General features: G+C 28.0%; 1 protein-coding gene across 2 annotated transcripts; it reads right to left on the bottom strand.

Annotated features, from left to right (window-relative positions):
* Positions 1 to 150: 150 nt before the first annotated feature.
* Positions 151 to 27,555, bottom strand: LOC107437559 (polyadenylation element binding protein orb). Of its 2 annotated transcripts, none has more exons than XM_016049615.3 (12): positions 26,988 to 27,555; positions 25,660 to 25,804; positions 18,440 to 18,490; positions 11,352 to 11,625; positions 9,885 to 10,020; positions 8,516 to 8,729; positions 8,324 to 8,437; positions 5,978 to 6,067; positions 5,760 to 5,890; positions 3,185 to 3,383; positions 2,405 to 2,499; positions 151 to 1,790 (listed from the first exon to the last, which is right to left on the bottom strand). In XM_016049615.3, the coding sequence occupies exons 1-12, from the start codon at positions 27,003 to 27,005 to the stop codon at positions 1,608 to 1,610; spliced, it is 1,650 nt and encodes a 549-aa protein (XP_015905101.2). In that variant the 5' UTR covers positions 27,006 to 27,555; the 3' UTR covers positions 151 to 1,607. The 2 variants fall into 2 exon arrangements, with proteins under 2 accessions (XP_015905101.2, XP_071041719.1); XM_071185618.1 differs by lacking the exon at positions 26,988 to 27,555 and adding an exon at positions 26,682 to 26,874.

The following is a 27,555-nucleotide window of genomic DNA, read 5'->3' as shown; positions in this document are numbered from 1 at the left end:
TTTATTTGATTGCAATTTTAGAGCAGGGCTATCATAAAAGTCTCATAACATTGATAAAAGGAAATTTAGTTTCTCTAGGTTCTACGTTATTAGTTCCCATAAAACTTATCTATTAAAAAGCAGTATTCGTGTTTGAGAAAATAATCAACATTTTGCTTTTTTTAATGCTTTTATTAATCTATTTGAAAACAAAACAGCCAAATACATCTGTATTTTATAATATACAATTAAAACAATTTTTCAGCGTAAGGAAGAGGGTCATGGAATGCACAGTACCCGTATTGCACACAGAAGCTGCTGTGCCTTCAAAAATTAAAAACACTACATTTTAAAAATTAAATCTTCATACACATAGGTTAGTTGAATCCGAGCACACAACCATAGCCATCGCATATTGTTAGTAATGGTATAACAAATGATCACAACATTGACTATGGTGTTGCCACACACACATTTAAACATCAAGTGATTTAAAGGCAATCGATAAAATCTGAGAAAGGCCATTTTGTTTCCGGCTAGCTATACACAAGGAACTTTTTTTTTTTTTTTTTATNTTTTTTTTTTTTTTTTTTAATGACTAGCCTTAACATCTATGGCAAGTAGGCACATGGACATGGAAGATGCTAAAGTTCAGAATAATTTTGTTTTTCTAGTTAAGAACATTGACTATCCATTTAAGATAAGAAACAAATATTGATTAATTAAACAGACTTCCTTGCTAAAAATCAAAAGCAAGATGCTTTTTGATGAAGTTAAGAACGTATGAAACAGTTTCAAACCTTCACACTTACAAAGAAAAAATAAGTGCATAAAAAATTAAACAAAAGAGGCACATCACGTTCAACGATACCTCCCATTAAGAACACTTATGATTAAATAAAAATATGCAATGTTAAAAAATATTAAATGAATATGTATTGATATAGAAAAGTAAGACTAGTAGGCATAAAACATCGGCATATAGAGTTTGGTGCAGAAAAATACAGCACAGATTGAGTGTGTTCCAGTTAAAATTTTCAAGCTACATACAGATAAATGCTTTTTTTTTTTAAAGAGGTTTAGAAAGGCTTTGATAATTATTAAAATCCAAGGATAAATACTATTGTTCCACTAGTAAAGATATTTCAAATACTAACGATGCATAATATCGAAAGCCCGCACAGCCAAAAAGGTACCATACAAAAACGAAAAACAATTTAATATAATCTTTGGTAACCCCCAAAATAACTATCCCATTAAACAAGCTCTTCATTATAAAAACTAAAAAGCTGTAAGAAATATTGAGTGACTTCTCGTCACAGTTTTAACATAAAATATCACGTCATCAACATTTTTTTAAACATAATTCTGGCATTAGAAGGAACTTTGTACAACAAAAATATTTAAATAAAAGACTTCTCCTGAAGTCGTCTGATCAAGTATTAGTTTTGGAACATTATACCAACAATAAAAAAGTTTTTTTTGTAAAACAGCAAATGATAAAGCCTGCCAGAAGAATAAAAACAGATTTTCAATGGAAACACATTGAAAACTAAAGAGGGCAGAGAGAAATTACTGGCAGGTGCTTCCAAGCTAATGCATGTGCATAGTCTATGTTTGCCGAACACTTAACGGTTTGTCTTGTTACGCATAAGAGGCTTATGGCTTCTGTAAGTATCAACAGAATGCTGCCACTGCCAGCAACTACGGCAGAAATAACGAAAGCAAGCTGAATCCCTACAGAATATTGGCCCTTGTTGAATCTGACAACTTGAACATATGGCATCTTCTAAGTAAGGATCACATTGCACCTAAAAAGTAACAAAAATGTAGGCTTGACAGAATTTATCCACAATATTCAATTTAAGTATTTTACATTGTTAACTGTTCTACAGTTTCCTAATCACTATTAATTTTTATAATTTCTAAATTGAAAAAATTAACTCTTTTTGAATTACTAAGTCAAAATTGATTGCACAGAAGTATAACGTGTATAAAAAAATTATGGAACATTAACATTTCAATTGCTAAAGGTGTACTCTATGTTGGTCAAAGAATTCACAACATTACTACTAGAATAAATTTCAATCTACTAGTGAGAAAGGTATTACGCTCCCAATTAGTTAAAAAATTAGTTGTTACCTACATTAAAATATATTTAACAAGTAATGAAACTTTGATTTAGAAAAAAAAAGACTACATTATACTTAAAAATAATGACAAAACTGCATCTACAATTCAGAAGTTTTTTATTTTTAAAAAAAGGAGTTAGATTCCATTTAATAATTTCTAAAGCTTCACTTCTAAAAATTTAGTAAATTCATCCAATCTCAATGTTACATAGTTAATATACTTCAAACAGTATCGCATTTAATAAAAGAAATCTAATGAAATATATAAGAAAAATTAAACACAAGATGCTTACTTTCTTATTAAATCTAGGAGTTTTGATATCAATGAAAGCTGCAGTAACTGCTTTCATATAGCTCTTATGGTTGTTGAATGTCACTCTTCCAGAACCTAGAAGCAAAAATTACATGTTTAATTTGAAAATAATTGAAGATTTAGCTTATTTGTGTAGAAGCCAAATGTGGCTATGTAGCATTAATTTTTGGCAAGTTATTTAATTTTAAACTATATACATTATCTTTCTAATAAGTTGACCTGGTCTGTAAAACTGACTTACAAATTATAATAAGTGATTCTTAATTTTTGCATATTTTTTAGAAGTCCAAATAATGCACTTTTAGAATAACTTTTAAATGTTCTAAGAATTTGATTACAAATGCTTCTCATTATTTTTAGAATTAGCATAGAAAGGGCCAGCTGAAGATAAACTATTACAAACTAAAGAGTTATAAAAGAAAATACATTGGTCACAAAAATTCATTATTTCACGACAGCAATTAATTCAGTCTATATAAAGGCAAAATTAAGAATGATAGAACTGGAAACAGTTCTGATAAAAATTATCAAGAGCCTCTAAAGCCATATTTTTATTTAAAAAAAATAATAATAAACAGAGGAAAACTGAAAAATCATCTTAATACTAAAACAATTGAAGCCATTTACAAGATGCCCACTGCCTTTAAGACTTTAAAGATGTTTTGGTTGGTCAAAACATGTTCAAAATTTGAGTGTCGAAATTCCAAATAAACTTATCCCAACTATTCTTGAAGTTCAAAAACAATGAGTTTATACTTACCAATGGGATATTTGTGCTTGTCTGTATCTATTCCAGCATAGACAACACCTCCAAACAAATCATTCATGATAAGTGCTAAACCTTCAGCATTTAGCATGCCATGAAGGGCCCCCACAAAAACGGTTTTGCTAGGATCTAGTCTTTGAGAAGGACTGAGTACAAAATTGCTATCACTTATTGACCAAGGTATCACTTGAACCTAATATACAAATTTGAACGAATTATAAATTTTTTATAAGCACTGAGGAAATTAAATGTCTTTGGCAATGATAATATAAAAAGCACTGAAGCAATACAAAGAAATGCAGTTTAAGCATGTCTATTAATATACACATTACATAGAAAATACAATTAGTTTTAATTTTTACACAATTGGTCTTTAATTTAGAAAAGACATACTATTAACAGGGATGAGATTGGCTAAAGGGCAAAAAAGCTGAATTTCCATGTGAATAAATTTTACGTTGTCGATAGAAAAAAAAAAATGTCTCCTTTATAGTAACTAATTCAAGAAAAAAATTTACTTCTTACAGGAATCACGATAATTGATTTTAAAATCATCTGAATACAAACAGCAATCTTGGACTTTTAAATTGCGTGAATATGAAACAGTATAATGGAATTTGAAATCACGACTATGAAACTCGATTTTCGATTTTAAAGATGGGAAAATACAAACTGCGTTATAGAATTTTTAAATCGCGTAAACAAAAATCACGAATCATTATTTTTAGATCGCGTAAATACGAATCCCAATGCCTTATTTTAACATCACGTATAAATACGAAAATCTATGTTTGATATTATAACCGCATGAACAAACATAGGTTTTAAAAAACACGTAAATATTAAATCGTGATATTGGATTTTTAAATCGCGTAAATAAGAATCGTAATGTATGATATTCAAATAGCGTGAATAATAATAAGATCGCATAAATAAGAATCGTAATGTATGATATTCAAATAGCGTGAATAATAATCGAAACGAGCAACTTTTAAATCGCGTAAATACGAAAATCTATGCTTGATATTTAAATCGCATGAATAAGAATCAAAATGTTAGCAGATTCCGGGCTTGAGACTTCTAAAAGGCTTGTTTGAAGAAGCGACGTCTGAATTACGAAAATACGAGCTATCTGGCAAGCGGGTAAAAACGATATCGTCTATGCGTAACAAGAAAAATAGCTAAAATAAGTAAAAATGATAAGAGTTGGCAGCAATGTAGTTTGAATTTTCTGTTTATCTTTGAAAATCGGAAATAAATATAATTATTTTACTTCAAAGGCTGAATTCTCTGAAAAAGCAGAATATTTATTTTTAAAAAAGTGAAACTTTTAGATGATCGGAGTTTTCGATAAAAAGGCTGAAATTCGAGAGACAGAAGTGAAAAAGCGGAAATTCGCTAAAAAATCTCATCCCTGTATTAATCAGTCAACATTTAATATTTCCATTATTTGAAAATGTACAAAATATTGCCAAAAATATTTTAAATTTACACGGTGTAAAGGAATTTAAAACTTAAAATACTTAAAATTAAAATGCCTATTTAAGTTAAAGAATAAAATGACCAATTAATTAAAAAGTAAAACTGGTTTTCAGGAATAGCGAATAACTAAGGCTAGGAAGCACTAGCGATAAAGGTTTTGCATATTCAGTATTTTTCCTTCATATGGTTCATGATTTTATTGGAAATTCTCATTAAGTTCCAGTTTTTAAACAATTTTTACAGATTGAAATAGTGTTTTAATCTTTAGAGCATTTTGCCCATGAATATTTCACAGGTAAAGTGAATTTAACATTTAATCTTTTTTTTAAAACATCCTCCAATAACAGGCATCTAAGGTTACTAGAATTTTCAAAATAGCAGAATTTCTTTTGGACAATAGGCAAATTAAATTCTGATTTTCTAGAAGATTGTAATTGAAAATTAATAGGCTCTTACTTATATTTATATAATTTTCATAAATTACATAAATCAGTTGTAACAGTATTAATTAAATTATAAAAGTTTTGATTTATAATTTTAAAAAATTCAAATTTTTTAAGAGAGCTAATTTCAATTATTTGGATGGTTTTAACTGGCTTTGCTTTAAGGGCATCAACATTTTAGACTTTATTATGTTTAACTAATAAAGTAGGATCATAAAACACATTTAAAATAGTTTTAAATATCACATTTCCCATTCACTATATATAGTCAATGTCAGTCAACTTAATGCTATAGATTATTCGTTTAATTTTAATGAATTTAGTTCCTTAAGATACACTAGATTAAAATTATCTTCATTGGACACATAAAATTTGATTCCTCATACATTTAAAAAAAAAAAAGTATCAACTGTCTAATTTCCTCAAAAATTTGAAAAGCTAATTAAAAAATTTCCTACTCTACAACAGTAAAGGTTCAAAGCAATAAAGAGAGTTTCCAACATTTGTACCAATAAAATTAAGGACTAAAAGTTCTGTATTAACATTTGTTTTAATTCACACTGAAACAAGCAAACTAAAATTACAGTTCACAGAAAAATTAAAGCAGCAGCCTTAAAACATAGGTAGATAAAGCAAAATATTACCTCTTTTGATCTCATTCTTCTTGATGATATTTTAAAATACCAATTTCCACCATTGCTGTAATCATGAGTACAAGCTTGAAGCAGGGCTTTCACATGTTTTTCAGCTTCAAAAATTATGTACACATAGCCAGCTAAAATAAAATTAAGATAGTTAACCAAGTATCATTAAAAAACAAATATCATTAATCATCAAATTCAAACTACTTAATAAAATATACCTTTAGGGGGATACGACGCACTGCGACTATCTTTTCCAGGCCATAAAATTTTGATGGGTCCATAAGGTGCAAAGGCTTCCACTAGACCAGCTAGAAACACATAAAAGCAATGAGAACCATTGTTTTTAAAAATTTAAACTAGGTTTTAAATCACACATTCATAATGTAATACAGAATTTGCCAACATTGTTGAAAAGTTGAGTGAACAGAATGAAATCATGAAGCAGACTTTAGTTTTAAATTTTGCTTTTAAATACCCAAGTTAAACTAAAGTAAAATTACAAGTTAATGCATGTGTTTCCTTCATCTCAGATCAGGTTGTTTCAGTCCTAAAAGTTGGATCAGTGGGAGAAATTCTGGACTTCAGCCCCTCCTCCAATTCATAAAAATCATTCGACCATTCATGAGTGAGACATTTAAGAAAAGGAATTAATTTTTTATAATTAGTGCCCAGGGGTCTGTCCAGACATTGTGAAAGGTCTTGTTTTTGTAAAATTGCAAAAAAACCACACATAATTTGTGAATATAAAATAAGCATTAAGTGACATTCTTGCAACCAGGGTCCTGCTTTTGTGAAATTGTGCAAAAAGGGTCCTGTTATTGCAAAAATTGCTAAAAACCTTTTCAAGAAGTTTTTAAATTGTAAATGGATACAAGATTCTGCTCAACAATTGCTGCTACTAAATTAGAGATGCAACATACAAACATTTGGTATTTAACTTAGACTGCTCAACACAGAATAACCATTTCGGATGAATAATGGAAACAAAAATCCCTCACATTTTTAATAATTTTAAATAACACAACTTAATTATGTAACACTTTTAATGCGCTAAGCATTAAGTAAACTTAAACAATTCTTAAATTTATAATATTTTATTTAAAAAAGTGCTCAAAATTTTTATTTACATAATATTTTATTAATAAATATTATGTATAAATATGAATTGATATATCATTTAAATCATTTAATATGAATAAGAATGTACACACAATGTTTGTAAACATAGAAATATTTTCTTAGAATACTTCATTTGGAATTTAAACAGAGGGAAACTTTGAAAACTCAGTTTGTTTCGAATAGTCGAATGGTATTCCAGTACTTAGTGCAATTAACAGATTCTAAATATACTAAATGTTTGTAAAATTTGTATAATTGGTACTTATTGACGCTGCATCAATATTGAGAACCTTTAATATTGATACTGTGAAAGGTTTTTATGATCCCTTTAAAAAGGATAAATACCAGAAAAGATAGGCTGAATTATTAATAGGCTGAACTATTAACAATATGTTTTGTTAACCAATTAACAATATTTTTTTTATTTATCCTTGAGGAGTGCTTAATCATTTTAGCTTTATTAATTGTTTTACTCACCATTTCATAGTGTTTAGTACTGATTCATTTTTTTGTAGATTACTGCTAACTTGCTGGAAATAAACTAATTTACAGGGTATCTGCTACATTTTAGGTTTTCAAATTCAAGACTTTTCATAACTAATTCCAAGAATTTTTCATGACTTTACAAAGTTACTATTTTCTCCAAAAACTCAATAGTAAATTTAAAAAGTATCATAATAACATTAATTGAAATTATAGGTGTAACCGAAACTGGTACTCTGCATTGTCACATTTATAGATTTTCAATTTAAGAAACAGAAAATAAAGATTTGAAGCAATAAAATAGCTCAAATGTAATTTTCCCCTTTTTCCGCAGAATTATATTCTAAAAACACTTTTCTTGTTCAAGGGAAAGGAAAGAAATACCTTCTGATTTTCTGTTATTATTTCAGAATAAAAATAATTCGCCAATCACTGGCTTGCTTCAGCTAAAATTTTAAAAGATAATTTGTTCTAGAAATGATGTTTTTTCTTAATTTTTTGAAAGAACACAATTTTTAAAGAACATAATAAAAAAATTTTATATTTTAATAAAATATGACTGAGTGGGGAGTTTGTTACAAATTCAGATATTCGGAACACCAAGAAATTGGGGGAGGGGTAAATTCCAGTTTAATTGTAGATTTTTTGGCAACCTAAATTCATGACTTTAAAAAAAGTTTAAATCATGACAAATTTTGTTCAATACCAAAATTCATGACTTTCCATGATTTTTTTATGACTTTCCAGGTGCGCAGATACCCTGAATTTACCACTGAATGTAGAGTTAAATATAGCACAAGAATTATTTACTATTAAACTGTGCCAAATTCACAATAAAAATTCACACTGTACCTAAACTTACAAAAATTGGTAATTTTAGACTACAGTGGACAAAATCAAACTGTTCATAAAATTCAAATAGTTTACTGTTTAACAACAAACTAGTATAAAAAGTAAATTACCTTCAGTGATATCCCAAGGTACACCACCTAGAAACACTTTGCATGAATATGTAGGGTTTTTATGAGCTTTTGGAGGTAAGTGTCCACTCCAAGTACAATTTGCTTCACAGAAAGCTAAAAATAATGAAAAATAAGTCAAAATAAAAGTCACTTTTGAACATTAAAATATAGAATTGAAATCTTTAAACATACCAGCAGCATTTCTGTATAATCTTGCAGCTCTTTCTATAGAATCTAAATCACCATAATTAGCATTCAAAACTGAATTAGCAGACCATCTTTTATCAACAAAAAATGGAGAGGATATAATGGGCATGTCAACATCAGAGCGACAATTAGTATTGCAGTTTAATGGAGATGCAGATGGAACAGCAGAGCCAACAGTAGTTCCTATATTTAAGTTATTCTGAAAATAAGATTCTAGTTAATTATACAATTATATTTCTATTTATGTTTCAAGAACAATTAAATTATTAAAAAAGTATTATCTCCCATTTAATAAAAATCAGTTTTTAAGTAGACAGAACAAAATATTTTGAAATTGAGCATGCTAGATAGGTTTTATAAACTGGCTTGAGTTTGGTAGCTTAAAAAGCTGAAGACTTGAAAGCCATATTTTCCTACTTTAATATTTTCAAACATAATTAATGGGAGAAAAATACTTAAAAGTAATCTTGTGATGCAATACACCTTAGCTGCAACAACTGAGCCAAGCAAGGTACTACAGCAATATTTTTCTTAAGTCTGCTATTTTTGGTAATTATAGTAATATAAAAATGCTAATCTAAAAATTAACAAAAAGTGTTCACAATCTTTAGGCAACCAGCTGTTTATCTGCTATACACAGCTGCACTTGAGCTAAGTGAAAATTAAAAGATCAGGAAACATTAAAAAGTTAACCATTTCAGAGATATGAAGCATGAACATTACAGATTCATGTTTGCACATTAAAGTAGATTCCTTAATACATAAAAATTTCATAAGAATAACACTTTTGCAATAACAAATAATGCTTAAGTCTGATAATAGAAAAAATTCTGTAGTTTATAACCTCAGAAATATTTGCTATAGAAGTTTATTATAATTTTCTTTCTACACTATTTAGTATGATTTTCTTTCTACACTATTTAGTATGATTTTCTTTACAACAACCTTTCTATCATGAACTATGGATGCATCAAGCCCTAGTTTTAGTTCCATGGATAGTGTTATTTTAATGTTACTTAGAATATCCGCATAGAAACTTTCTTATGGGGACTGAAATTGTGTCATTTGATTTAGAACAAGCAAAATTTTTCTTTAAAGTTTTAAATTTATTTTTTAAAATCAAACTCCTTGAATGAAGGAATAATGATGATCCACTTGAGTCTTAAGACCAATTTTGGAAGCTACAAAATTTTACATTATTGCATAAAAAATACTTGCCATCAAAATATCAAAGTAATTGGGCATGCGACCGTTCATAGGTTAACCTGTTATGCAGGTGACGTGCAAATTAACCAACTACAATTTATTATTAAAATTGCAAAACTTTAGACTAAGCTAGTTTATAAATTCTTACCATTAAATCAGAAAGACTACTCAGTTCAGATACACTGCTAATGCCACTAGTATCAGACTCTGTTGGTGAAGAACTCCTGTTTTCACGAAGGCCTTCACATCCTACAAACAGAGCCTGCTCAAGTGTAGAGGGCTCCCTGAAATTAAGACAAAGAATGAGAAATTTGCTGAAAATAGCAAATTTGTAAATAGTTTAGTTCAGACCAGATAAGAGTTGCAATAATCAAAAATCTACTCTGAAGAGTACAGAGTCAACTTAAAATAAATTTTAACTATTTGTTCAATGAATTTATAACTTTAAGGAACAAGCTGCAATAGCATAGAAAATTAAACTGCTAATAAGCACAATTTGCAAAGGTCTAAATAAATACATACCATAAAAATTTATTTTTGGCACAAATTAACAAGTCCTACGTAACATAGCTCAACTAAAATCTTTCATAAGTTCCTCTTTAACTCTCATCACAAAGAATAACATCTACATGAAAACTAATTTCCAGGTAAATAAATTAAAAATTCCAATGAAACATAATTAAAATTTATTGTACAAACTTTAAAAATTTTTGGAATACAAGTTTAACAGTAATAAAAATATATAGTTCCATTTTATTATCCATTTAGTTCCATTATGCCTTTTAAATTATCATTGGTAATTTTACTTTAATGAAAACTCATCAATTCACAACTTTGGTAAGTTTTAAAAGTAATTTGATCACAAAACACAATTTAATTGCATATTTTAGACAAAAAGTTAACTAAAACGATTGAAGATTATACTAATTCAGTTTTTAGCTATGTTAACTTTGTCTAATTGGAAAATTTGAATGACAATCTAAATATAACGCTATAGAATAAGATTAAGTTTATCATAGAATAAGATTAAGTGGTTTAGACTATTTGAAAATTAGTTGATAACCAAAAGTCATTCAGACATTTTTAGTGAAGCTCAAAAACTAAATAACTTCACTCTAACTTTAAGCAAAGTATTTAGTCTCTAAGTCTTAAAATAAATTTTTTCAAAAAATATAGAGCCAGGTTTAGGCAAAACTCTGCATTCAATTAATCTGGCTCTGTCACCATACGATAGTACCAGTTAGATAAAATGTTGAGTTTAATGTTAAACCTGCTTAGTAATAGTAATTGTCAATTGTATAAATTTAGATGGTTTCAGTCAAATCTTTTCATCAAATCTGAATAAGGAAAATTGCAGGTTTAATATCTTTATACTGTTACTTACATTTATCAACTAATAACATTTATTTATTTTTATATCTTAACTTTCACAAGAAAGACTAGCAGAGCTCAGATTTTAAAATGGGAAAGACTGACAAGATTAAACATTTAAACTAAACAAATTTGAGACTAAGTTTTATAGACTCTCAATATTGCAAACTTCTGTTGCTAGTCATAGTTTTTAAACTTAGAACTCTTTGAAATGCATATTTTTAACATAAAGTTCAGTACTTACGATGTGAAGGGTAATTGCGGTGAGGCTGCTCTTATTGCCCTCATGCCACTTTGCATCCCATTATCCACTGGCCTACCACCAGGTGACCAATTTTGGGATAGTAGTTTACTTATAGGATTAATTTCATAAGGCTTTGAAATGGATCCTAAATTAAAAGCTTTCAATGGATTTGTCTGTGCAGAATAGCCAACAGAACCTGCATTATACATGATATTTGCTAAATTTCCATTGGGAAGATTGATGCCTGATAAACCTAGCATATTTGAGTTGGAACCTGAAAAAGTTGAGGATTAAATACAAGCAGAAAGATAAGCTAGAAATAAGCAGAAAGATAAACACACGAAGATCATAAAGGAAAATTGTCTATGCAAACAGATTTTAAGAAACTTATTTTTAAGGTTTGAGAATTTTTAGGAGCAAGCATTTGTTTCAAATTTTAAAAATATAAATGAGCACTTTTAAATTCCCTAAAATAAGGATACACAACCTTTGAGTGATGGGCTGCAAGCCGAAGTATTTAAATATGTTGGTTGAAATTATGTTAATTTCTTGTATAAACATTGTTTTAGTTACTAAATTTTCAGTCAACTTAATATTTTTGCAAACATTTAAATGCTTTTGAAACATTAAAATTCAATCAAACCTGAAAAATTAACTGATTTTTATAAAACAATTTTTCTTTCAAAACGCAGATTTATTGTAAAAATAAAAAGATAAGGGAAAAGTAATTTGTCACTTTACTACATAATACATAAGTTTATTTAAAAAAACTAATGTTTGAAGGATAAAAGTAAAATTTTTCAGCTATGTAAACACAAATTAAATATTCTAGTTAAAGAAATTTTATGTTTGTTTAAAATGATTTACAATAAAATAAAGACATCATAGGTCAAAATAAGTTTTACTTTTTTCCACGTTCAAATTCTGTAGATTTGTTAAAATACTGTATTGCATTAAAAAATAGAGATTTAAGAAACAGTGGAAATTAGGAACAATAGCTGCTAAAGATCATATAGATTGACGATGAAATGTTCAAATATAAAAGTATTAAGTGATTATTAAAATACACAATTTGAAACACTTAAGTCTTAATATATTGTATTAAAACTAACAAAATTTTCACAACCATGCAGAAAACTTCAAAAAAAAAATGATAAAAAGTTAAGACTGATGTCAAAATTGACACAAATAAAGCAGGTCGAAAATGATTATTAAAATGTGCAATTTGATACTTAAGTTTGAACAAATCTGCACAAATAAAGCACATCAAAACTTATTTAAAATGAGAGGTTAGATTGCCCTATTAATGTGGTATTAAAAAATATAGACTTAAAAAAGTGAGTAAATCTGGCAATAAATGCAGAATACTCTTATCAAAAAGCCCATTAGATCAACAAAATGAAAATAAAACATTCTTGTGGCAAAAACTTAAGACATTATATTAAGTTAGAATTCTTACAGAAAGATTTCTTTTAGTTAGAAAAATTCTTTGTTTTCTTTTCAACTCTAGCTTTGCAAAAACAAAAGTTGTTCTGCCAAATTTTTTTGAAATTTGTTCACAAAAGATAGCGTCTCATGTACCAGAAAGAAAAGACTTGATCTTCCAACGTTTAACTTAGATTAGAATTTTTTCACAGTTCCGCAAAATTTCGTTAAGACATTTCTTCCTCTCCATTTCTTATGCCAGAGATCTCAATCTTTGATTTTTTAAAATACAGATTTGCAAGAACAAGACACAAATTCGGCTCAACTTTAAAAATTCCGTAATGACGGACCAGCTTCAGCTAGAATTTGTAAATTGCTAATATAAAAAGTATTTCAAAAATCTGGATAATTTAAAAAAAGTTAGAAATTTAGTTTTTCCTTCATTTTTAATAAAACTTTTTTTACTTCAATATCACCCAAATTTTGTTACAAATGTATATTTTTACCTCTTTTTATTAGGCTGAAATAACATGGGTTCAATATTTTTAATAGGATATTAAGAACAAGACATGAAACTTTCAAAGCACAGATTTAAGTAATCACTTTATAACGCACAACTCAATCTAATTCTCTTGTAAGACCATGCGGGTGTTTTGACAATTTTCCACTATTACTATGAAGCGTTACACAGTTTTAACGATGTCTTTGGTTATAATTATTATTGATATTCTTTTTAAAAAATTAATATTTCAAGACACGCAAAATTTTAATTGTTTATTTGATTATTTATTTTAAGTGAGACTAGTTTTTTCAGACCGTAATTGTTCCTGTCTTATGTGCTTTAAAATCACTATCTCATAAATTACAGCTCTTAAAATTTAAATAGAGCAATTAAGTAATTCCTTTTTAATGAGTTAGATTTGCACTGTAAATATATTTGCAGCTCCACTTGTTTTTTCGGCACTTTTTGTTACTGATTTTAGCCTGATTTTTAAAGATATTACATGCACTATGAGAAATTGAACTTTGACATTTGTGTACATTTTTAATGCAAGGATTCCATTTTTTTGCTTCCTTGATAGATATTATGGCAGTCATTGCTCCTGATTTCCATAATTTTTAAAATTAGATGTTTTTAATAAGACATTACAATATGCAAATCTCTGAACATTCATTTAAGTAACCTCTTTTGAGTAGTGTCATAAATCCACATAATTTTGCTGTTGATATTTTTATTTCCAATACTGCTATGGATTTCACAATTTCTAAAAATCAGTTTATTAATGTTGTGACTACTACTGTGGCAAAATTTTTTCAAGCTATCTGCGGCAAAACTCTCTAGCACTAATATCTTTCTGCAAGATACTTTTAATAAAAATGTATGTTACTAATTTAAAACAACAAAAGGGCTGCGTTTACAAAAAAAAATATGTAATTTTTTTAACTGAATATGCAATTTTTATTCTGACATTATAGGTAACATTTTCGCATTTTGTTGGGAAGGGGGCATAGAAATTATTTCCTTCACATTTTGCAACTAATTATCACAATAAAAAAAGTTAAAAATCATTAAATCCATAGTGCTAGGGAAAAAAAAAAAAAAAAAAAAGATTGACGGCAAAATCATGCGAATCTAACACATCAAATGTGTGTCTCATCTCTTGATTAGGCTGTTGTATAAAAATAATATCGTATACAAATATCTGATTTAAAAACTATGGAGAAATCAATAGCAATAACTGATAAAATTAGACAGAATTATTGCCTTAAAAAGTAAATAGTCAAATACCAATTTGAATTTTCCATGTTAATCGGGATATTCAAAATCCATGTGAAAATCAATATCAATAACTGATGAAAATACAATCGAAACAATATATCAATTTACGATACTATTGGCGTATATTGAGCGTGTCAAAGAGATTATCTGAATGCATGATTCAAATATAACAGGTAAATTTCTGTCCAAAAAATAAAGGTAAATATTTTTCCACTTTTCAAAACAAAAATCTTTCTGCAATAACTCCAACGTTCTGTGACAATGTTGCTGTGTCGCTGCGATTCTGATCCTTACAAAATTCGAAAAAATTAAAGTGTGTTTCCCTTTAAAATGAGATATACATTTTAATATTATAGGCGATATTATTGATATCGTATTACATTTTGATGGAAAAAATTATTTAGTTTTATTCTATATGTGTAGACATAAAAACCACTGCTGTTATAATTTGATAAAACTATCAAAAATAACTTTCAGAAAGATCTTATTGCTAAGCAGATTTGTCACTGAAAGCCAGAAAAAATTGTGAAATAGGTTAAAGCAAATAAAATAACTAATTCAAAATTTTCGTATTAGAATACATTAAAATTTTTAAAACTATGGAAATCTACCGTAACATTCTTCAAAACCCCTACGGATATACAATTGGAATATGTGCAATACCAGAGCATTTAAAAGTGAAGATTTGAAAGCACACTGCAAAATGTCAGACTTTTTTAAAAAAGAAATTTTTTTGAATCATGTTCAGGCTTCAAAATGAATTTTAATTTCTGACGATAAGATTAAAATTTAAAAATCCGGTAGAACAAAAAGAAATTCTCAAAATTCATAATTAATATTTTTTTCATTAGCATTCGGCTTCTAGTTTTCCAAAGCTGAATGGATTTATATTTTTGCTTAATTTAGATACTTTCAATTGTTAGATAACAAATAGTTAATGCAATATACATTGGAACTAGAAACATCCCGTCTGGAAGACTTAACGTAACTGGCGCAGGATCTTCTTTGTCTACTTAGTGTTTCTGTATCCTACTCCTATAAGAGTTCATTGGAACTAAAGTTCTGCTGCTTACATTATCTCTGGAAGTTTCTCTCAAGTGTCAAGAAACATTGAAGATAGACTGATTCTAAGCAATTCGTTTGACATACAATCTTGCAAATTAGATTCTACAGATGCTGATTTGGTGATTCGTTATCAGGGTTCGCCAAGTGGGCCCACTTTGAAAAAACCCGCCCGGGTTTTATTGGGCAGGCCCACCTTGAAAAAACCCACTTGGAACGATAAGTGGGTTTTTTCAACAAAAAAATATTTTTTTTTACTAAAACTTATTGTTTCGCATTTACTTTTATATAATTTATTGTGCAGCATAAATTTGTCAAATAGAGTTGCATGATTTATATGATTAAGTTTTTAATATTAGTAAAGTAAAAGAAACTCGAATCTTCATATAATTTTATAGTAGGTACCTACTATTGAAAACTTCAAGTGGGCTTTTTCAAAAAGTAATATTTTAATGATATTAAATCAAATAAAAATTTAAATATAATCTGAAAAGATCAATTTTTCAAATATAGTTGCATGCTTTATATATTAATAAACAGGTTATTATTAATTCATATGTTTAAAAATTGAAAAGAAACAATTTTCTCTCTTTTTTACCAAGTGATACATTAACAAATTTAAACAGTTTTATTTTCTGGCTTTGAAACAAAAAAAAAGAAAAAAAGCTAAAACTTTTTATAAGAGAACTTTTTAAAAGAGAACTTTTTAAAATTATTTATCTAAAAATGAAATCATTTTCCTAGGGTTAATTATTTGAAAACAAATGGGACAAGTAACTGATACTCTTTATAATTATACGTAGTTTTAATTTCACTTTCTATTAATCTTATTATAAAAACATGCAAGACCATTAAATATTTATTTCAGTTTTTTATTTAACTCAAGTCAGATGAAATTTTAGTTTTTACTGATTATAAATATTTACAGATNAAAAAAAAAATAATAATAATAATAATAATGATAATAATAAATAAAAAAATAAAATAAAAAAATTTAAACGAATTAAAAATTTTTATTCATTGTTATAAGATTTGTTTAACTAAGAGAAATACAATGTATTTTTGAAATTATTACTTAATTTATACTAATTTGTTTAATAATGGTTGACACAATTTTGAATACCAAGGCACATTAACTCATGTATCATTTTAAACTACGTAATTTTAAATGACACAATGCAAAATTCGAATGAAGTCATGTCTTTTTGAAATTTTTTAACTTAGAAACGACTTGATCAATAATGTTCAAATTTTGCATTTTAAAATTGCACAAAAATGATGTAAAATTTACATAGCTTAAATTTTAGTTTTCTTCTAATTTTAAATAACAAACAATAATAGATAATTATTTAAAATTAATTTTTACATTCAATTTTCTTTGGATAAATATATTTTTTAATTGTGTGATCAATATTTCCAACTAGCTTTAAAATTTCTTGAGATATGGCGATCTATACTCGTTAAATTATTAAATTTAAAACAGCTCTAAAAAAATTATAATACTAGAAATACAAAACTTGTATAGACTCTCGCAATGTCTGGCTACGGCCCTGTAATAATAAATAAAACGTGATTTTTTTTTCTCATTGTAAACTGTGCAAAGATTGCCAAAAAACAGTTTAGCATTTTTTAAAAAAAGTAGAAAAATAAATTTTTGCCAAGATAATTGAATTAAAATTTTTGCCTAGTATTTTGGAACAGGCCTTTGGAAGTAACCTGTTATTTTTATAACAGGTATGATTAAATAACAGGTTCCAAATACCTGTTCCAGAAAATATTGGACATCTCTAACGGATATACAATTGAAATATGTGCAATACCAGTGCATTTAAAAGTGAAGATTTGAAAGCACGCTACAAAATGTCACTTTTTAAAAAGATAAATTTTTTTAAATTATGTTCAGGCTTCAAAATAAATTTTAATTTTTGAGAATAAGAATAAAATTTAAAAATCCGGTAGAACAAAAAGAAATTCTTAAAATTCGTAATTAATAGTTTTTTCATTAGCATTCTGCTTCTAGTTTTCGAAAGCTGAATGGATTGATACTTTTGCTTAACTTAGATACTTTCAATTGTTAGATAACAAATAGTTAATGCAATATACATTGGAACTAGAAACATCCGGTCTGGAAGACTTAACGTAACTGGCGCAGGATATTCATTGTCTACTTAGTCTTTCTGCATCCTACACGAGTTTATTGGAAGTAAAGTTCTGCTGCTTACATTATCTCTGGAAGTTTCTCTCAAGTGTCTAGAAACATTGAAGATAGACTGAGTCTTGGCAATTAGTTTGACATATAATCTTACAAATTTGATTCTACAGATGCTGATTCGGTGATTTGTTATACATACGTGCTTCAAATAAATTAAGTTCTCACAAATATGCATGCACTAAAACCATGGTTAGAGAACATGGATAGAACTTGTTATCTTTTAATCTTATTTCAGACATTTGAATCTTATGCACTTCATCTAATATAGATAAGTCTACGAAAAACTAGTATGCATAGTAAAATTTTAGAAGTTCAACACATTTACAAAACTTATTTACATTGCAAGGAACCAAAAATAATTAAAATTACAATTATAAGTAAGCTTACAAAATTAGCTGTTGCAAAATACATAACTAAAGCCTTAAAACACAAATTTTTTCCAAAAATAAAATGTCTGTAAATAAACTTCAAAATTGTAAACTATTTTTAAGTACGAGAATTTTGCTTTCAATCTTAAATATAGAAATATGAAAACTATTAAAAATTTAGAAACAAAAATTTTATTTTACACACGCTGAAACTCAAATTGTGAACACATAAAATGCTTACCAGAAAAGTGTGATCTGGATGCAAGACCTAACATATCAACAACTGATGCATCTAAAAGATAAAAAGCTGTTATAAACATTGAAAATATTTGGTTATTTTAAGAAAAAAACTTAAATTATTTGAATTCTAGGGTAATTTATAACCATTGTGGCAATTAGGATATTTTGAGCTAAAAAAATTCATATAAAGTTACAACTTTAAATTATCTACCAAAAATTAAAAGGTTTAAGAAATTTAAGCTATCACAATTTTATCCGTTATTAGTTTACAAGCAGCTTTATTATTAAACAACTTTAGTGTTTCTTTTAGCATTGTAGGCAACACAAATTAAGAGTAAAATTTTATTGTCAAAGAATGTTCCCAAATGATTAAATCAGAAAACTGAATTTAATGGCCGCAACATCAGTCTAAAATATACACGCTACCTCCAACTGAGTTTAAGAACAGTCTGCAATACAAGAAAAGAGCCGAATTTATACATTTACAGGGGTGATTGCGAGTACAACTCAAAAATCCTGAAAATTTCTTAAGTAAAATCATTAATGCCGCATTTCAAAAAATTAATGTCTTTATAAATTTAAATCATTGATATTTTCAGAACATTAAATTCTAAATAAATTACATACAGCATAATTTAAATGAATAATTATGTATAAGTTTACTTTTATCTTCAATCACATTTATTATTCTGCCAGAAAAAATTTACAACTGAAACAGATTCCAAGTATAAATTCTAGTTCTAATATTTTTAAATAAAATATACAAGAATTGTTATGCATAAATGTGATCGATGATTCCTTGAAACTTCTAGACATAGGATTTCTGGAAACTTCCAGAGCCCGGTTAGGGGAAAATCAGGAAATCCAGAATTTTTCCGGAGCACAATCACCTCTGCATTTACTCAGTTATTTTTACTGAAAACAGATTTTCGCACCCGTGGCTAAACCATGGTGGTGGAGTAACGTCGCTCAAATCACACAACCACAAAATCGTTTATAGGGCGGGTTACATTCACGCAGAAGGAAGGATATATAGAGAGAAAGATACATTCATGCCTAAGGTGGGATTCGAACTCGCTACCACTGGCCCCATAGTCCAGTACAGTACCCACTAGACCAGTTATCGGCCCAATAAGTAATAATCCAAACATAAATTTTACATTTTAGTACCATAAAAAGTAGTATTTAGAAATATAAAAGGAACACTTAACTTAAAAAACGAACGCTTCAAAAAATAATTTATTTTTTAATCGGACCCTTCCCAAATTTGTTTATCTTCACTATTATTTTGTTAATGAAATAAACCCTTCCCAGGAGGGGGGGGGGTAGAAAGAAAGATGTAACCTAACTAAATTTTGTCTTCGGCAGACGCTTCTACCTTTATTCGTCCGAAATGAATATTCTGCATTCAGCAGTATAGGCTAAATACCAAATATTTATANGAAAGAGATGCCAAGTATAAATTCCAGTTCTAATATTTTTAAATAAAATATACAAGAATTGCCATGCATAAATGTGATCGATGATTTCTTGAAACTTCTGGACCTAGGATTTCCGGAAACTCCCAGAGGGGAAAATCCGGAAATCCAGAATTTTTTCGGAGCACAATCACCTCTGCATTTACTCAGTTATTTTTACTGAAAACAGAATTTCGCACTCGTGGCTAAACCATGGTGGTGGAGTAACGTCGCTCAAATCATACAACCACAAAATCGTTTATAGGGCGAGTTACATTCACACAGAAGAAAGGATATATAGAGAGAAAGTTACATTCATGCCTAAGGTGGGATTCAAACTCGCTACCACTGGCCCCATAGTCCAGCACAGTACCCACTAGACCAGTTATCAGCCCAATAAGTAATAATCCAAATATAAATTTTACATTTTAGTACCATAAATAGTATTTAGTAATATAAAAATCAAAATTTCAGATAAACAAGTTTGCCAATTGTCAAATATAGATTAGTCTTTCAATTTTAAATATGAAATATATATACAAATAAAAATTTGTCAGCACTACAGCTTAAGACTGAGGCTTTGTTGCAGCATGAAATGTTTCTGTGAACATACCATTTTGATAACTGCTGTGAGTTTGCAACAAATAATCACAACTGTTTGGTCAAGTTTAGCCTATCTACAGCTAGTATCCTGTGCTTATTCTCAAAATTTCATAAATATCAATATGGAGTAGAGCCAGTTCTGAGAAAATGAAAAAGTGCTCTAATTTAGTATTTAAGCACTCTAATCTTGCATTATCTGGACTCGAAAGTTTGTAACAGTAAGTCATTGATTTTGATAATTTTGTTCTAGGTGGAAAAGTTACCAAAATGACAATTTTTAAATGTTTTTTGAAATATTGCATTAGATTATGGAATACTGCATTTATTATTAATATTAGTCCATTCTAAAACCAGATAACTTCAAGGCAAGACAGCATATAGTTTAAAATTATAACTGCCTCAAGTGTAAAACAATCAAACTGGCTTTATTTTCTTTGACGAAAAAGTTTCAGAAAACTCTTCAGGACAAGACTTTCTCAATTTACTATTTCAAGGCAGAATGATTTGATGGAAGATTTTTAGTGTTAATGAACATTAGTTTATTGTTGACCTTTTCTTGTTATTTCAATTTTTGAAAATTAGGTTTTTGATAGAACATGAAAACTGATAAAATTTAAATGTCTTAGCTATTTAATTCTGAATAGATTAATTATTCTCTATTTATGACTGACAATATTTGCTTTACACTTCCCGATTATACTTAATTCAATAAATATTCTCTTCACTATGATCTTTATTTCAAATAGTTCATTTTCTACCAATTGTTTTAGACTAGCTTTCTTTTCTCTGCCATAAAATAATTGATCTTACAGGTGATATTTGATTTAATAAAAACAGACAGACTAAGGATGCACAACCTTCTATATAAATATTGAAGAAACATAAATTCTAATATGAAAAAACTACTGCTTACAGAATGAAAGTGTGATAAGAATTCATATGTTTTAATGAGTAATATAAAACAAAACTAGATATTCTAAAAAAGTTTCGAGTTGGAACAAAAACAAAAAATCAAAACAAAATTAGATTCCATATTTATTTAGCATTATGCTTCAGATATATTTCTATTTTTAAAATGAGAGGTTTCATGGATTTGAAACAAGACACTTTCTGAAAAATCCCCCAAGATAGAAAAGTTTAAAACAAAATTAAACAGTGAGCAGTGCAAAATTTAGAGTTTTCCTCTACAGGGTTGCCACAGAAAAAATGAACAAAATAGTTGCTTTTAGCAGCCTAAAACATGAAAATAGTAGCCAAAAACTAGGAAAATAGTTGCCTATATAAGAACAAAACATCATATACCATGATCCATTCAGTCAAGTTGGTGGCAAATATGATAATTTTCATACAAACGCAAATGTTTATACATACGAAAAGTAATTACTCAAATTCGAAATTCACACATCGTAGTATCGTATAAATTTTTTTTCTTCAAATCATGGGGAATTCCGTAGCAATAATCATTGAAAAGGCGACCGAGAAATAAAATAGACTTACAATGGAGTCTGCAGATTAAACGATTTAAAAAGTGAAGACTCAAATTTGCAATTTTAAGAAAAAAAATGTTCAGTGTATTCAGAAACTATCTTGTGGGGTGCAGATTTCCCACCCAATTTATGCTTAAAAGAAGAAAAAAAACATTGCTAAGATTACAGAAAAGTCTCCCAATAGTCTCCTTTTCCTGAAAATAGTTGCTTTTTTAACCTTTTCAGGCAAAAAAAAAAGTTGCCATAGTCGCCTCATGCCAAAAATAGTTGGCAATAGTTGCATTTTAGTTGCCTGTGGCAAACCTGCTCTACTTTTTCAATTTTCTTTCTTGCAATAACATTGCATTAAAGTATCGGAATTCTAAATACCACGTTCCAATGCATGGCGCTAACTGCAGAAAAAATTACTGAAAAATATTTACGATAAAATATGCACAAATCAAATTGATCAAAAAGTGATATAATTGAGTGATTAATACCTTATGTCTAGTTAAAATAACTCGATAGACAATTTCACATGAAAAAGAATCAAAATAATTGCAACACAAAAATATTACTTTAAACGTTGAAATCAGTACAAATGAAGCAGGATCTATAAGTAATTATTTAAATACACTATTTAAAATTTGCATATCTTAATAAAAACCTGAACTTTAAAAAATATTTTACATTACATCATAAAAATTAATAACTAACTTCAGATAAAATCTGGAAAACAAAGTGGTTCCAAAAGTAATAATTTAAATGTGAGACTTGATATGTCCGGGTTTTAATAATATCGTAATAAAAGTACTGGATTTTCAAGATCGCATGGAAAAACGTAGCAATAACTGCCTCTAAATAAAATTTTATTTCTGATAAAATCAGAAATAAAACATTTCAAAAAGTAATAAATTAAATACGCAACATTTAACTAACAAGTCTTAATAGAGCAATAAATGTAGGATTTTAAAATACACATGGAAATTGCTAGTTATAAAAGCAATCCAAACATAATTTGAATTGTGATGAAATCTGCAACAATAAAGCGTAAATAATAATACTTAAATTTGTGAATCTTATTAAAAATACAGAGTCTCTTAAAACCATGCAGAATTTCCTAGCAATAATGGTTGAAAAAGTGATAAACTTAGGTTTATGATAAAACCTGCGTAAATTGATCACATCCAGCGGTCTGTTTAGAAGAAATTTGGGTCCGTTAAAGGACCCTTCACAAAATATCTTTTCATAAAAACAGACCCTTCGCAAAATATTTTAACTTAAAAACGAACACTTCACAAAATAATTTATCTTTTAATCAGACCCTTCACAAGTTTATCTTCATTATTGTTTTGTTAATCAAATAAACCCTTCCCAGGAGGGGGGGGGGAGAAAGATAGATGTAACCTAACTAAATTTTGTCTTCTGCAGACGCTTCTTCCTTTATTCATCCCGAAATGAATATTCTGCATTCAGCAGTATAGGCTAAATACCAAATATTTATATGTTGCATCGCTAATTTAATAGCTGCAATTGCTGGTTATTTTTTAAAATTTAATTTTTGAAATTATAATTTTACAGTGTTGAGCATAATCTTGTATGTCTTAACAATTTAAAAACTCCTTGAAAGTTTTTTGCAATAACGGACCCTACTTGCACAAATTCACAAAAGAATGGTTGAAAGAATGTGACTCAACTTTATTTTATATTCACAAATTACGAGTAATTTTTTCACAAAACGGACCTATCACAAAATGTCTGGACAGACCCCTGACATAACTAAGTGATGACTCAAACGAGACTTAAAATTTTTTACTTCTTTTAAAAAAAAAACTCTTTGTATTCAAAAGCTCTTGCAGGTTGTGCACCCCCAACTTAGAAGTAACATAGATTGGAACTTTTAACCTTGCTTTCGTTAGTACCTTAAAGTTTGTAAGTTGTAATTTAACTAATAAATGCTAAAGACAAGATTAAAATCTTTGATATTCAATGTAAAGTACATGTACATTTAATAACACAAGAAACCTTAATTTGTTGGCACTGATAAACTGTATGGACTTTAATTATTAAATCTAGGTTGAACAATTTAATTATAAGTATATGCAATGTAAATAATTAAATTTAAAATAAATTAGTATTAATCTTTTCCATAGCTGGAAAATGTTTCAAGAAACACTTAATATCAAAAAACTTAATACGAATGTCCTGTATTTAGTTAAAAATAATCTACAAAAACCTGAATAATCACATTTGATCTTTTTAAAATTAATTTTACAAAAAATTTAGAAAAGGAAGTAAAATAGACAATCGTATGCTATAACTGATCTGTTGAAAGAATCTAACACTAGGGAACAAAAATTTTATTGCATTTATACAAATAAATTGTCTTGCTTAATTCAGGTGTGGGAATTTCAAATTTAAGATTAAATATCTCTAATTTTAGTAGCATGCCAAAAAATTAAAATTTTTAGTCACTTTTGGCAAACAGTTCAAGCTTAAAAATGTTATGCATAGAAGGTCATAAATGTTGTGATAAACTTCTAGGAGTAAAACTGCACAAGAACCTGTGTTTGGAATTTACATCACAGGCAACTTAAGAGCTGTTTAGAAACATGAAGAAACTGTTCATAATAGGAAAACGCTCATTATGACAAATTAAGACATTTTTGAGCATGGGTTCCTAAGCAACTCTAATTTTGATGATGAAACACAACTCTTCCACAAATTTATCCCAACATTTATAGAAGATAAAAGCTTAAAACATTATCACAGTGAGTGTGATAATGTTAAGCTTTGACATTTTGACAAAAATTAATCTAAAAGTCATTTAAGATACTCAGTTTAAGAATAAAACAGATTGCAGAATTCAAATAAACATTAAAAATCTAAATTCAGTTAAAAAAATTCATGCAACCCATGAGAGGAAAAAATATATATATATAAGCTGCTTCATAGCATTTTTACAGCACTAAATATATTTAACAGGTGCTATGGTCTAAAGTGTTTTGTAGACCTTCAAAATCAAGCTTTCAGAATATTAAATTCTGATTTATTTTTTTTTTGAAAACAAAACCATCCATCAAAAAGTTTAAGAAACCACAAATATTTATTTATTCTTCAAATCTAGTTTTTAATTATTTAACATAATTATTATTTAACCAAGATTTTCAGTTTGATTAGTTTTAAACATTAAAAACTTGTTCCACTAAAGTTTAAAAAAATATAAAGATTACAATCATAAAGGTTTAGAAAGGGAAAGTTTTGGTTTATCACAACTTAAAAGCAAATATCCTTGAATACTTTTGAAGAGTTACAAATTGCTTATTGTGCAGCCATTAGTTTCTCATAACCAAGTAATTTTTTATAACCAAATATTAAATTCAATTTTATTAAGAACATTGTTGGATAATTTAACAGATAAAATGTAAATTATTGTACTTAAATGAAGTTTAGTTAAGATTAATATAAATATTTAAAATAAAATATAATTAGGAAGCTTAGTGTATTTATTATTGTAAACAGAAAGTATTTTACAAGAACAAAGACTAATATTGAATTGCAATGAAGTTTTTATCAATTTTTCATTACCCATGAGCTAGAAATAAAACATGAACATACCATTAAAATTAAAAGTAATTTTTTAAAGACTAAAAATATTGCATAAGTTTTGGATAAAAGAAATTTCATGAAAATACCTTGATTTGTTTTTCTGTTCAGAGAATTAGTTCCAGTATCAACTGAATTATCTAATACAGCATTCAAACGTTGAAACAAGTCATTTTTTGAAAAATCATTCTGGTAGTATCGTTCATCTATCTCAGACATATTGAAATACTGAGGCTGAAAAACATATTTAATATCAGAAAAGATTAATTCTAAATAGGAATATTAAATCTAATAGCTCCATAGTTTATTACTTTTAAATTTAAAAAAAGTTACAAATCAAAATTCATTCATTACACAATAAGTCATAAGGACTGGTGAGAAATTTATAACCTAAGAATGTTAAATTTGTTTTAAATAAATATATTGTTTCTATTTATCAAAATTTTTCACAACTAATAATGGCTTTTTTAAATATTCTTTTCAGTATCAAATAACAGCTGCAAAAGGCAGTAGCGAATATAATTATCTATTATAAATTTAGATAAACAATAAATGTGACAATACTATTGTTAGAATGAAAGCATTACTTTTATTTAATGGTTAATTACGTAAATAGTTCCATCATATAAATAAACTGAAAATTTTGCAACTACACCATTTGCTAGGAAGGAAATTGGAAGCATACATAAGAGTTTGCATTAAATAGATAATAGTTTCTTAAAATTAAAGACAAGGAAGAAATTTAAATAGCCGGCGTAAGACTGGCGTAATTTTAATCTACATTCCACCCACCCACTTGGCAAAACGCCCAATACCATATTAATGCACCGATAACTGTTCGAAAAGTTTTAAATTTTAAAACTTAAATTACAAGACAATTTTAAGAATAGCCACGTCAGTTAAAGCAGCTAAAGGAAGCAATTTGATAGCTTCTTAAATATCAAAAACAAAAGCGAAACTGCACAGACAAACTTTTACTTTAAAAAGAAAAACTAGAAAATTAATTAGTGCATATCAATACAATTATAATTACAAGTAGAACTTTAAGCTAAAATTCACATATTAAAAATAAGGATATTTTCTCTTTTAATTTATTGTTACCAACACTTACATCAGTAATCAATACCGAAATTTCAATTTTGGTTTTTTGCCCCTAAATAAACAAGGAATCTACTCATAACAAATGTGTATGATAAATAATGATTAATTAATTCGTTATAAGGAAGTAATAAATTCTCAGTTAATAAAAACACGTGCGAAGCACTTAATGCGTACAGTTGGGCGTTAACACACCACGTGATGTTACATTGTTTATTCCAAATTATAGTTAAGAAACTTGTTCAAAAGAATGAATTAATACACTATATAATGGGTAAAGTATAATTTAATTGTTATTGAAGTGATACAAATAACTTACATTATTCATGGAAACCATCTTCCGACGGAAACGCCGACAACTCTCTTAAAACGTCGATAAATAACTCTTTAGATAACAATGTAAATAGATTAAAAATAAATATCACTGAAACTTAAGTAATGTATAAATAAGCGGCTGAATAAAACCGCAGTAAAAACAATATCATCCAATTAATGCTAACTAATCACAGCTCCTTTTATAACCTAAAAGCAGTAAACGTAAGAGGTGACTACGTTTGAAGCAGACGATGTTGATTCGATAAGGCTAAAAATTTGCATACTTCTAAAGTAAAATTTATAAAGTACAAAATTACTAATCGTTGCCGAAGTATACTTGCAAAATTATGTAGGTCTATAATCTACCAGCTGTTCACGTGGAGTCCGAGCCGGGATAAGTACGTGTACTAAATGCGGAGTACGGGTTTTACAGCGCAGCGATGTTGTTTCTTTTCTTCCGGCGGAGAGCGACCGAGGGAGGTTCCGAAGAAGCAAAGACCGGCGTCGCGGTGACTAGATCTAGCATTCACCGACGACGTAACCACGAGCAGACGAATTTTCGATTTCTGCGC

Source organism: Parasteatoda tepidariorum, chromosome 9 (assembly GCF_043381705.1).
Source record: "Parasteatoda tepidariorum isolate YZ-2023 chromosome 9, CAS_Ptep_4.0, whole genome shotgun sequence".
NCBI lineage: Eukaryota > Metazoa > Arthropoda > Arachnida > Araneae > Theridiidae > Parasteatoda > Parasteatoda tepidariorum.
This window is presented reverse-complemented; position numbering and strand designations above follow the sequence as displayed.

What these genes read in the sequence shown, in the direction of transcription:
- LOC107437559 (XM_016049615.3), bottom strand. An exon ending in GAACAGAAAAACAAATCAAG is followed by an intron (nt 18,491 to 25,659) that starts GTATTTTCATGA and finishes TTTATCTTTTAG; the next exon opens with ATGCATCAGTTGTTGATATG. An exon ending in TGCGTCGTATCCCCCTAAAG is followed by an intron (nt 5,891 to 5,977) that starts GTATATTTTATT and finishes ATTTTATTTTAG; the next exon opens with CTGGCTATGTGTACATAATT.